Here is a 12,087-nt window from a genome sequence, read left to right on the forward strand (position 1 = left end):
GCTTCATTGCTGGAAGTCTGTATCTTCTCCCATCGAGAGCAATTGCTTCTACTTTTTCATACATACATACATACGTACATACATACATATATATGTTTGAGAGAGAGTGAGAGAGACAGATTCAACAAGATTTCAGTATACACCCCCCAGGGATTCCCAGGCAATATTTGAGCAGACTACTTTCTTAAATAAGTGAGCTAAAGATACAGTGTTGCACTTCTCTCTCCTGAGCTTGCACTGCTCTTTACTTTCTTGGAATTTGCTGAAGTTCAAGCTTCATTTTCTGATTATTTATAATAATAATGTTGATGATGGTTTCATGTGAAGAAGAAAGGACCAAGAAGAACCCTCCCACATCCACTCCCTGGACTTCCCTTCTCATTCTTAAAACGTACAGTGACAAACGGATGACAAAGAGGGATGGGAGAGAAGCTGGGAAAAGGATTTCAGAGATGACACAGGAAATTTCACTCACAGATGGAATGAAAATAATTTAATGAGAAAATAAAACTAGAGTATTATGTCTTTTTTTTTTTTTGTCACCACAGAAGCAAATAGTGTTAGACACTTTCAAATTGAATTCCTTTACTGCAAGTGTAAGCAAATTGTTTGCTACTGATTTTTAACACAACATTTGGAATTTAAAGAGGCTTGGGGAACCTCTTCTACATACTTTCTATTAAACTCTCATAGTCTCGTGACATCCTGTTATCCTGTCTTGATATTGAATGACCGTATTCAGTAAATGTCTACAACTGCCTGCAAACTGACCATCAGGCTTGCTGTTTTAGTCTTATTAAGCTTTTAATTAATGTAAAGTTCATCTTAATTTCCAAAATGTGTCGACTCCTTAGCAAAACTCCGATCTAAAAGGATAGTCAGCTCCGATTGACTTACTTTGCTCAGCATAATTATCATATGGTTTTACTCATATGTGGAATATAAGAAACAACACAGTGGATCATAGGGGAAGGGAGAGAAAACTGAATAGGAAGAAATCAGAGAGGGAGAAAAACCATGAGAGAATCTTAACTGTAGGAAACAAACTGAAGGTTGCTGGAGGGGAGGTGGCTGGGGGGATGGGGTAACTGGGTGATGGGCATTAAGGAGGGCACGTGATGTAATGAACACTGGGTGTTATAGGCAAATGATGAATAACTGAACTCTACCTCTGAAACTAATGAGGTACTATATGTTGGCTAATTGAATTTAAATTTAAAAAAAAAGAAATAAGAGGAGAGTCAGCTACAGCGAGACAGGGAAACCGAAGGATCCTGTGAAGGAAAAGGCTATGGTTTTTCTTTTTCCCCTTTGCTTCTTTTCCTGCTTCTACTCTTGCTAGGACCTGCACCCCCTCCCTATACATGCCTTATTGTATATCTTCCTTGTAAGGGACAAAGAGATAATGATATCTTTGGGGTCTTCCAGCACAGTAGATGGTATCTAGGGAATGACCGGGCAAAGCCATTATGTGCCTGTCCAGACCACTGGCGCTAGACATCACGATGCCAAGACCTCCTGGCGCCAGGAATAAGGGCTTATGATGGACATCTGGACCCTGTCCTTGTTCTGTCCAGTTCCTACATGTCTGAGAGGACACGCGCACCACACCACAATTGCCGAGGAGAAGCCCAGACCCCAAGCAAAGACGAGACTCCCTCTTTTCCTTTCTGAGTCTCCTGGACACTCTGTCTCTCTCTCTATATATATCTTCAATAAAATCTGCTTTCACATCCTGGTGGCTCCCATTTGATTTCCACCCTGGGTGAAGCCAAGGATTCTCTTGGCTGGTCCAGCCTGCCTGAATCACCAGGATGATCACAACACTGGCTGGAGATGTTGACACTGTCTGAGTAAACCTTAACATGTTACAAGCAGTGGAACTTTCTAATTTTCCAAATAATTCTCAAGTTAAAAACAAAACAAAACACTGGAGCAGTAAAATGACCAAAACCTTCCTGCTATTATTGGATGCATCCATGACCGAGAAATAAAACAAAGGTAACCAATACCTTAATTTAGTTTGTTTGCCTTTCCGCCTCTTCATCAGTGTGGTTATCACACTTCTGGTTCTGATTAGGTTTGATGTAATTTTGGTAAGCATGCATAGATTATGCATAAATTATGGAGTGTACTTTTATATATATTGCCAATGGCTAAGTAGAATTTGCAAACAAGATCATATTCAAAACCAGATTGAACAAAGATAAAAACTTACTTAGAAATGTTTGAGTGAGGAGTAACAGTGTTTAATAAATGCAAATAGTCATGGAGATTAACATAGATCCTATGCTTAAAAACATTAAGGAGGGGTGCCTGGGTGGCTCAGCAGGTTAAGCGTCTGCCTTCAGCTCAGGGTCCTGGGATAGAGCCTAGCTAACATTATAAGCACTTTTGTATAATAATGCATAGTTCCAGCAGAAGCATCTCAATGGTTTTACTTAAAATTTAAGTGGAAGATGAGGTAATTTTTTGAGGCTTTTTTTTTTTTGCATTTTCTACAAGATTGGACAATGCTAACTGCATCTTTATACATTATTATTGCATCATCCAAATGCAGAAATAAGCTTTACCCTTTCATGATTTTCCTTTTAATAATATAATCATGTGTGTATATATAGATATATAGATTTTTTTTATAAATAGACTTTGATAAAGTAACTTAAAATATGCAAACTGCCTATGTGTTAGGACAATGTCTTCCCAACGTGTGTAGTCGACCTAGCTTATTAGCAATCTGGAATGTGCAACACAGCCTACTTGATTTGTGAGGGCTGTGAGGAACCAGCAGCTTTTATATGCTCAGCTGGAGAAACCTAACAAAAAATTAAAATGAAGATGTTAAAGACTAAAAGACTTTTGTAGAATAAAAGTCAAATTTTTATGTGAAATTTTCCTAAGAAGTTTAAGTAGATGTTGACTTTGCTTTGAGTGCTCGTCGTGACCCCGAAGAAGTTAAGATGGAAACACAGTGGGTGGAACTTTGTGTCGGCCTCAGAATCAGGTACAAGGAGTTCCCACCCTGTCTTTGCCTCAGGCAGTCTGAGCATGCTTCTGGCATCTTTGTGATCTTGTCTTCTCTAACACCAACTCCAACTCTTCACAGTAGAGAGTTTTAGAATCACCAAATAATGGCTTCATTGACTCGGCTCTGCCAACTTCAATATACAACTGACATTATGATGTCCTGATTTTACAGGTCTCCAACTGTTATGGGCTGGATTGTGTCTCCCTCTCTAAATTCATATGTGGAAGTCCTCACCCCCGTACCTCAGAATGTGAATATATTTGGAGTAGATTCTTTAAAGAGTTAATTAAATTAAAATAAAGTTATGTGGGTGGGTCCTAATCCAATATGAGTAGTGTCTTTATAAAAAGAGCAAATTTGGATAGGGGCGCCCACCGAGGGACACCTTGATCTCAGATTTCTAGCCTCCAGGACTGTGAGAAAATGAATTTGTGATGTTGAAGCTACCCAGCCTGTGGTAGGTACTTTGTTATGGCAGCTCTAGCAAACTCATCACCAATTCAGAAATATTTTGAGAAGCAAAATATTTTCCTTCGATTCAGAAACACATGAGAATGTTAGTTATCCTTTGTTTTATCGCAAATCTCTAGATGATCCCTCAAACATAAAAGATCTGAGGCTTCCAAAAAAGACACGGATATAGGTATATAGATATATTAAGGTAACAAAACACTATAAATAAGACAGTGTTAGTCCAAAACAGAAGAAATAACTATAGTTTAAAAATATTTTTAAAAAGAGCCCTCAGAACTTAGCAATGAGCTGTAGCTTATGAAGAAGATGGTGATGATGAAGATGGTACTACTTACATTAGAGAAACTTAATCGATGACCCTCTAGAAAGAGCATCATTAGTACCCCCATTTTCAAGTGGTAACATCAGGCCGCCCAGTTATATTTGTTGTAGTACTATTGACAATAATAACTACTACAACAAAATTACCTAATATTTGTTATTTATTTATTTATATTTTATAATTTCATATTTTATATTTCACATAAATGTCACATAAAAACTTGGCTTTTTTTCCTAGAAAAGTCTTTTAGTGCTTGACGTCTTCATCTCATTTTTATTTTTTTCTTTTTGTCTCTCCAGTTCGGCTTATGAAAGCTGCTGATTTCTAAAGTATTTGTAGTTATTTCCTATTATTGAATGCTTGGATTGTGTCAGGTGCTATAGTAAAATCTCTTCTGGTCTATCTCTGTTAATGCTCACAAGAACCCTGTGAACTGGGCAACACTAGACATGAAGTTCACAGGTGCTACCAATGTCCAAAAGGTTCACAACTCTGACTGTTACTCACTAGCTGTTGGGATAATGTTACAAAATCAAGTATTTAGGGACGCCTGGTGGCTCAGTCGGTTAAGCGTCCGACTCTTGATTTCGGCTCAGGTCATGATCTCAGGGGCGTGGGATCGAGCCCTGCATAGGGCTCCGTGCTCACCAGGGAATCTGCTTGAGGATTCTCTCCCTTTCCTTCTGCCCCTCCCCACATTAGCAAAACTTAGGTGTTTAAATGCAGCCTCAATTCCTGGCCATCACTACCTCCATTGATTGTGAAATCTTACCTGACGGCATTTCTAGAGTGAAGACATCTGTAAGTTTTGACAACAGTTCTTGCAGTTCCTTTTCCTCTAGCTCATCCTTTCCCTCCTGGATGTTAACTGTCTCTTTCCTTTCTGCCGGTGCCAGAGCAGGACTGTTCGTTTCGGCGGGAACAATCTGGGGGGTGTCCTGCGGTGGTCCTACCTGGGAAACAGGTGGGGAGCTAAAGATTTCCTTTGGGATCTTTTGTGCTTGGCTTTGTGCCCTGGTGCCTTGTGTTGACTTCAGCTGCAAAACGGCCTCTGGTGATTCTGCATTTGGTAGAGCATGCTCTGCATTTGCTTGACTTTGGCGACTTCCGTCAATGATGGTTGGGTAAGCAAGGGGTTCCCATTCTGAACAATCTTCAGTGGCATTCGTGATGTGGGAAGAATCTCCTTCCCTGCAAAGGCTTTCACCCTTTCCATAGTCACCCTTGGAAATCATATTTTGACAGGAAGAGGATGAAGGATGGAGTGGCTGTAACACTGCCTGGATAAAGAAAACTTGATGAAGAAATCGACATTTATCTTACCTTTTTCATAAGTGCATTAAATTTTAATCTAGTAGAAAATTTTAATGCAAGATTTTTCTTTCTCCTTTCTAAATCCATTATTATTGATTTTATTTTATGCTCTTCCTTCAATGTCCATCTAAAACTATCTACAAAAGATACAAAAGCCCAGGTTCTAAAATATCACAGGGAGTAATCATGAGGAATTTGGGACAATTCTACGTCCTAAATGTTCAGGTTCTAAGATATCATAAGGAATTTCCGAGAACATCAGCATCTATTCAATTGGTAGCTAAAATGTATTACAGTAAAACATGTTCATAATGATCCACCTAGGTATGTACGTTGGGGGAGGGCTCATAATAAGCCATAGCTATAAAATCTAGGGCGTACGCTCTCTACGAAACGCAATTCCCAAAGCGTGGTCCACAGACTCCTGGAAATCCCTAAGACCTTTTAAGAGGTCTGTGAAGTCAAAATTATTTTCACAATGATAATTAGATGGTCACTGTGTTGACATTTGCCCAAATGGTGAAAAGTCAAAAGTAAGTAAGGCTAAAGTAGGTAAGGCTAAAGTAGGTAAGGCACTACCTTAGTACAAACCAAGGCAGCCGCAGACAGTGCTAGTGGTCATGGTACTCTTCACCATCGTGCGCTCACAGCTGAAACACCAGCCAACCAAATAACAACAACGAACAGGTCCACTTAAGAATATCCTTTTTTTTTTTTTAAGATTTTATTTACTTAGAGAGAGAGAAAGCTAGAGACAGAGCACAAGCAGAGGGGGAGAGGCAGAGGGAGAGGGAGAAGCAGACTCCCCACTAGGCAGGGAGCCCAACACGGGGCTCGATCCCAGGACACTGGGATCATGACCTGAGCCGAAGGCAGACACCTAACCAACTGAACCACCCAGGCGCCCAAGAATATCCTTGATGGTCTAACAAAAACTCCTAATTTTCTTAACTATAACTTGTCTTTTTAATATTGTGTACGATGAAATGGGAAGTGTGTAAAATACCTCTAATATTATTGAAACACAAAAGTTGCCTTTTGTGTGAAAGAATGACTTGCAGACTGTTATTCAGACTTGGATATTTGGCAAATATTTTCTCAAAAATGAGTGAAGTGAGATTGGCACAGTAAGGAAATAATTAACAACATGTATTGCCAATTTTAAGAACTGAGTTTTTAAGCAAAAATCAGAATTTTAGAAAACTTGCATTCATCACCATGTGCATAACAACTTTCCAATTCCTAAAGACTTTCCCAATGAGGTTAGTGGTGATATTAATGAATGTGATTTTTTTTTGGCAGGGGGGTGGACATTGTATAATGAGCATTAGGAAGCTTGGCATAGCTCAGTGAACTTCCAAATTACCAGTGTATCATGCTACAAAATCATGCATGGGTAGAAAATTCATTCAAAGAGCACAACAGAACATTGTATTTTAATGAAACAGAGTGTGAGGTAGATACGGTTTCAGATATAATGCTTCAACATCCCTTTAAGAAACAAGCACTTATTATGTATTGGTGTACTACCAAAGAAAAAGATCTCCAATGATGTGAAAAGACTATTAAAATATTACTCTTTTTCAACTGCAAATCTCTATGAGGCCAGATTTCTTCATATACTTCAACTACAACATCTTGCAACAGACTGAATGAAGCAGTTATGAAAATCTATCTTTCATTAAGCCAGATATTAAAGAAATTTTTTTTTTAAAAAATATAAAGCAATGCCACTCTTCTAAGTTTTTTTTTTAAAATACGTAGTTACTGTTTAAAACTGTTACATATATAATGGGTTTATTTCATATTTAAGTTAATACACTTTTAAGCCACTTCTCACTTTTAATTTTGATCATGGTAAAGAGCAATAGATATAACCCACAAAAGCTCCTTGGGATCCTCAAAATGTTTTAAGAATGTAAAAAGGATGCAGAGACCAAGAGGCTAAGCATCAATGCTGTAAAGGACCACTTTGCTCTAGATCTAGAGTTTCTAACTGGCACCAGTATGGTAACACCAAATCTCCTAGTGGTACTGCCTTCAGGAATGGGAAGGATAGAGACTGAGGATGAAAAGTGGGAGGAGGTGAGGGTATGGAGAGAAGAGGGAAAGAGAAGAGGCTAATCAAAGTGAGGTGAGAAGTTTCAGGCTGAAGTCCTCCCACGGCCAGAGCATTTGAGGTCTGATTTCCGGATGGTCCACACTTCATACCTGGAGATCCTGCCCCATCTGCTGTTGCTGGGTCCACAGGCTATCTTGGTTGGCTGTAAGTTCGGGAATCTTGGTCTCAAATCTGCAACTTTTTTCTTCCTGCGAGGCATAGACGGCTTGCAACTTGTCTTTGTAGCGGTTGAACTGTTTTTTAAGGAATCTGCAAAGAGGACACGTTTGAGTGGGTGCGGAGGGCAAGAGGCCAGCGCACTAACTAGCTCCCTAGCAAAATGTGCTGTAAGTCCTCTCTGTGGGAGAAGATGCGGGAGAAGCCTGTGCCTCCACTATTATTTCACACTGATCAATGCTGTTTTATACTGTTTGACCCTTCACCACACACCGCTGACCTTCGTGCCTCTTACGTACACGATTCCACCAAGAATTTCATTGGCATTAGAAGTGTTCTAGAAAACTCATCATGCCTGTTGCGGAGTACTTTTAACAGCATACCTTGACTAGCTACTTAAATTTGAATATTGGTTTGATTTGTTATCCTTTTGTCTGGAATCGCTCCGTTTAGAATGACAGTAAACATGTCATGGCTAAACACCTAACACCTGACCAGGATAGGGAAGGAACAAGGAGGCAGGCCATTCACGAATTGCCAGTCTGTTTTGGCTTCTCTTCCTAAGTCTAGTTGTTTACTGGTTTAAGAATGAACCAAGCAGTCAGGGCCATTTTTTTAAAACACTTAAACAAACAAACATAAACCAAATAAAAAATAAAATAAAATAAAATAAAACATAAACCAGATCATGTCATTCCTCTGCTCAAAACTCTCCAATGGTCCCCCTCCTTGTTAAAATAAGCCAAGTCCTTATAAGCCAAGGCCCAACAGTTGGCCAAGACCCTCTTTCCTCTTTCACCTGCTCTCTGCCTCCTCTTGCACACACAGAACTCGTGGCTACTCTGGACACACCAGGCATGTCCTCCCCTGAGAGTCTGCTCTTTGGCTTCTCTGCCTGGAACCTTCCTTTCCCCGATTCTTTCTCTCTTTACTTCTCACATCCTTCAAGTTGTCACTCACCATCGTATTTTCAATGAGACCATCCCTGATTGCCCTACTTGAAACTGCAAACCAGGACCCCCAGCCTTGCCTCCAGCACCTCCTATCTCCTTCCCTACTTTGTCTCCATGTCTAATTGCTACAGGGCTTGATATAGTCTGAGATTTTGGACTTCATCTTCAGTCTTCAAACCTCTGGACAGTCACATTATATGACATAGGACCTATTTTACTTCTTATTTTACTTATATATTACTTACTCTATTATTTAACAATTGCTTATTGTCTCTTTATTCTGGCAACTTTATTCTTCTTTTTTGCTTGTTGCTCTATATCCCCCAGCCCAAGCCTAAAATAGTCCCTGTTACAGAGTACGTATATAATTAAAATTGACTGAGTAAAGTACAATCTTATCTTTAATCAGTGTGGTTGGCATATTTGTGGAATTTGTAGAAATTATCTCGCTGGTGGGAAATGCAACAAGATTTCTCAATGTTAGAGCCTTTGAAATTCCTAATTACCAATTACCAAGATCTAGAAGAGGTTTTGGAATTTGGTTTGGGCTCCCACCCAGTGTGGGCATCTCTGAAGGAGAGTCCTCAAACTTCCAGGCAGTCACACTCAGGTAAAATGGGAGTCTGACTCTAAAATCCTTGTTCATAATTGGAGTTTCAAATATATCTTTATCATGGATTTTTCAGAAAGGAGTCAGCCCAGGGATTTGATAGCAGACAACAAAGATACATTCTTAGAAGTCATCTCTGGCCGGTTTTTTAGGAAGTCTTGTGCTTCTTATGACCACCAGTGATAACAGTTTCTCTCTTTTTCCTATGCTGTTCCCCACCCCCACCCCCCGGCCTTAATATAATTAGCCAGATAATTTAGGTTATCCTTAACTACTGAAATAGAGCCAAAGCCCCCTTTTTACCTTCCTATTGGGCTTACTATTTCTCTGCTTAAGGAATTTCTTCTAAATTAAAAAAAAAGAAAGCATCTTTGTAGAATTTTTTCCCATAAAAGCAAAGGGAAATGCTTTTGATTTGTCTCTGCTGTCAATGTTTGTGCATTCACACGTGGGTCCTACCTTCTTTCCCTGTGGAGTGTGTTAATGGATTCATGAGTTCTCCACAGTTCATTCCTGACGCTTACCACAGTCTAAAGCAAGAAATACAGAAAATAAATCTTTGGCTTTTGGTTTGAATTTAAACCACATTCCTAAAAATTCACCATAGGAACATAATTATATATACATATATTACGTATATAATATATATTAATTACATATATTCAAAAAGTGAGTGGTGTTTGGGTTTCGGTTCAGATACAATGATGCAGATGTTCATATGCTCACAGTGCAGTTTCATGATCTCATTTTTACATGATGCTTTTCTTTAAAGGATTTCAACATAAACAAGATCTTTAGATTTTAAAAATCCATTAGAGTAGTCTTTTGCCTAAGTTAGGTTCCTGCCCAGAAAACCTCCTTCCCCAAAAGCATCTACGAAAAGCAGCTGGATCACTTTCTTCTCCTTGGCTCCAGAAATCTTTCCCTTTAGGGTGCCTGGGTGGCTCAGTCAGTTAAGTGTCTGCCTTTAGCTCAGATCATGATCCCAAGATCCTGGGATTGAGTCCCATATCAGGTTTCCTGCTCAGTGGGGAGTCTGCTTCTCTCTTTCCCTCTGCCCCTCCCCGTGCTTGTGATCTCTCTCTCTCTTTCAAATAAATAAATAAAATCTTTAAAAAAAAAGAAGAAGAAAGAAATCTTTCCCTTCTATCTGCCACCTTCTACTTAAACTTTCTTATCTTTCCATTGCTTTCCACACGGATGTGTACTGAGAGTCACGGCTTCTCTTTGAATTCACCAAGGCTCTTTGCATTAATAGTGATCAGCTCAGCAGCTCTCATTTAGGACTTTCCCACCAAACCTTGCCTCTCTTTGTATCACATTCTGCTCCCTGAATGGCACCCAAGTGCAAGTCCTGACCTGACCCAGCCTGGCCCAGCTTCTGGGGCACCATGTACTGGCTCTTGGCTCCCACACGTCTGGGTGGGAGATTGGATTCCATTACTCTACATTTATAAGCAGCTGTGGCTACACTCTGTGGCCTCATCTCCTTCCTGAGAAGGATCTGAAGAGGGGTTGGCCACCTTGGGAACATTGGTCTATGGGAACAGCCTGAAAAAGGAAGAGGGAAGGGCAAGAAGAAGGAGCTGAACTACAGACATAAAGTCACACTGTCTGGTTGGTGTGTACTCCGTGGCCCCTCTGAGTGACCTGGACCCATCTGCCTCTTCACTCAAATGCTCAGCTTCCAATGTCTCGCATAGGCTTTGGATCAGTGAACTTTATATTATTAATATCAATGTTATCATGTGGCATGTGTTGTTTGGCAGTTGAGAAGCATTTCAGGTTAGCACGTAGGGGCCCACCGTGATTCATCCAAGAAAAGGGCCGATGGTTTAGTTAGTCATTCTCAGTTGACCGACGTGAGGCTGTTTCCAGTTTTTCAAAAGTACAAGCAATGCTGCAGCGGACCAAGCTGGACCTGCCTCCTTGAGCATATATGCATGGGCAGGATTCTCAGGTTTTAAATTTAATAGATACTAGCTCTGCGCACGCACACGCACACGCACACACACGCACGCATATTTGAAAATGCATAGATAAACCGCAAACAAATTTGAAGTTCTACCCCAAACAGATGATCTCTGGGGAAGTAGGAACCTGACCTGGGTTGGGAATTATGGTTGAAAACGACTTTGCCTTTATCTGCAATATTTTAGCTTTTTATAAGGCAAACAGATTCAGGTCTTTCTGTATAATTAAAAAAAAAATTTTTTTTAAGATTTTTATTTATTTATTTATTTAACAGAAAGATTTTTATTTATTTATTTATTTGACAGAGAGAGAGACAGTGAGAGAGGGAACACAAGCAGGGGGAGTGGGAGAGGGAGAAGCAGGCTTCCCGCTGAGCAGGGAGCCCCATGCGGGGCTCCATCCCATGACCCTGAGATCATGACCTGAGCCAAAGGCAGTCGCTTAACCAACTGAGCCACCCAGGCGCCCCTAAAAGAAATTTTTTTTAATCAAAGGAAACAATGTAGAGCATGAATAAGAGGCTGTAGCAATGCTAAACACAAAAGACGTGAGAGAGAATGAAAGGAGAGTGAAGTAAAGGAGAGAAACCCAAACAGCAGAACCTCTGTTAAATTTCCTCCTTCGGAAAGAAGAAACGTTAAAGCGGAAAAAAAGTTGAATTGTGAAAATGGCTCTTCTTCCTCTTTTATTCAAAGCAGGAGCTAGAGGAGCTTTTTAGTGCGACCCCACACGTGTAAGCGCCGCGCTCTGCCGGGTGCCCAGGAGGGGGCGTGCGAGGTCTGCGGCGCGGGGCCTGCGGCGGCTCCCCTCTGGCCGCGGAGGGTTAACGTGCTCACGGGCCGCTGGTTAGGGAGGGTTGGGGGGTGAGGGGTGAGGGGGGGTGAGGGGGTGGAGGAGGGAGTGGGGAGAGTCCGCAGGACCTAGCCTCTGCTGACGCTTCTGCCCTGCACCACTGCTCCACGGGAACCTTAATTTTTCTTGGGTGATTGACAAGCATTACAGATACTATTTTGAAGACCTTCCTTAGGATCAGATTGTACTAATTACACTGATTGGGGGGAATGGCTACCGGTGCAGTCACACACGGGAGGGCAAATAAACAACTGACTGAAAACATGATGAAGTATTTGCAGA

General features: G+C 40.7%; 1 protein-coding gene across 1 annotated transcript in view; it reads right to left on the reverse strand.

Annotated features, from left to right (window-relative positions):
* The window catches only part of DYTN (dystrotelin), a 48,477-nt gene that overhangs the window by 2,788 nt on the left and 33,602 nt on the right, over window positions 1–12,087 (reverse strand). The window contains exons 10-11 of the mRNA XM_036107954.2: window positions 7,350–7,509; window positions 4,597–5,104 (exon numbers count right to left, since the gene is read on the reverse strand). Of these exons, the coding sequence (XP_035963847.2) occupies window positions 4,597–5,104; window positions 7,350–7,509 (668 nt within the window). The remainder of the gene's footprint in view (window positions 1–4,596; window positions 5,105–7,349; window positions 7,510–12,087) is intronic.

The sequence above is a fragment of the Halichoerus grypus genome, chromosome 4 (genome assembly GCF_964656455.1).
Source record: "Halichoerus grypus chromosome 4, mHalGry1.hap1.1, whole genome shotgun sequence".
Classification (NCBI taxonomy): Eukaryota; Metazoa; Chordata; class Mammalia; order Carnivora; family Phocidae; genus Halichoerus; species Halichoerus grypus.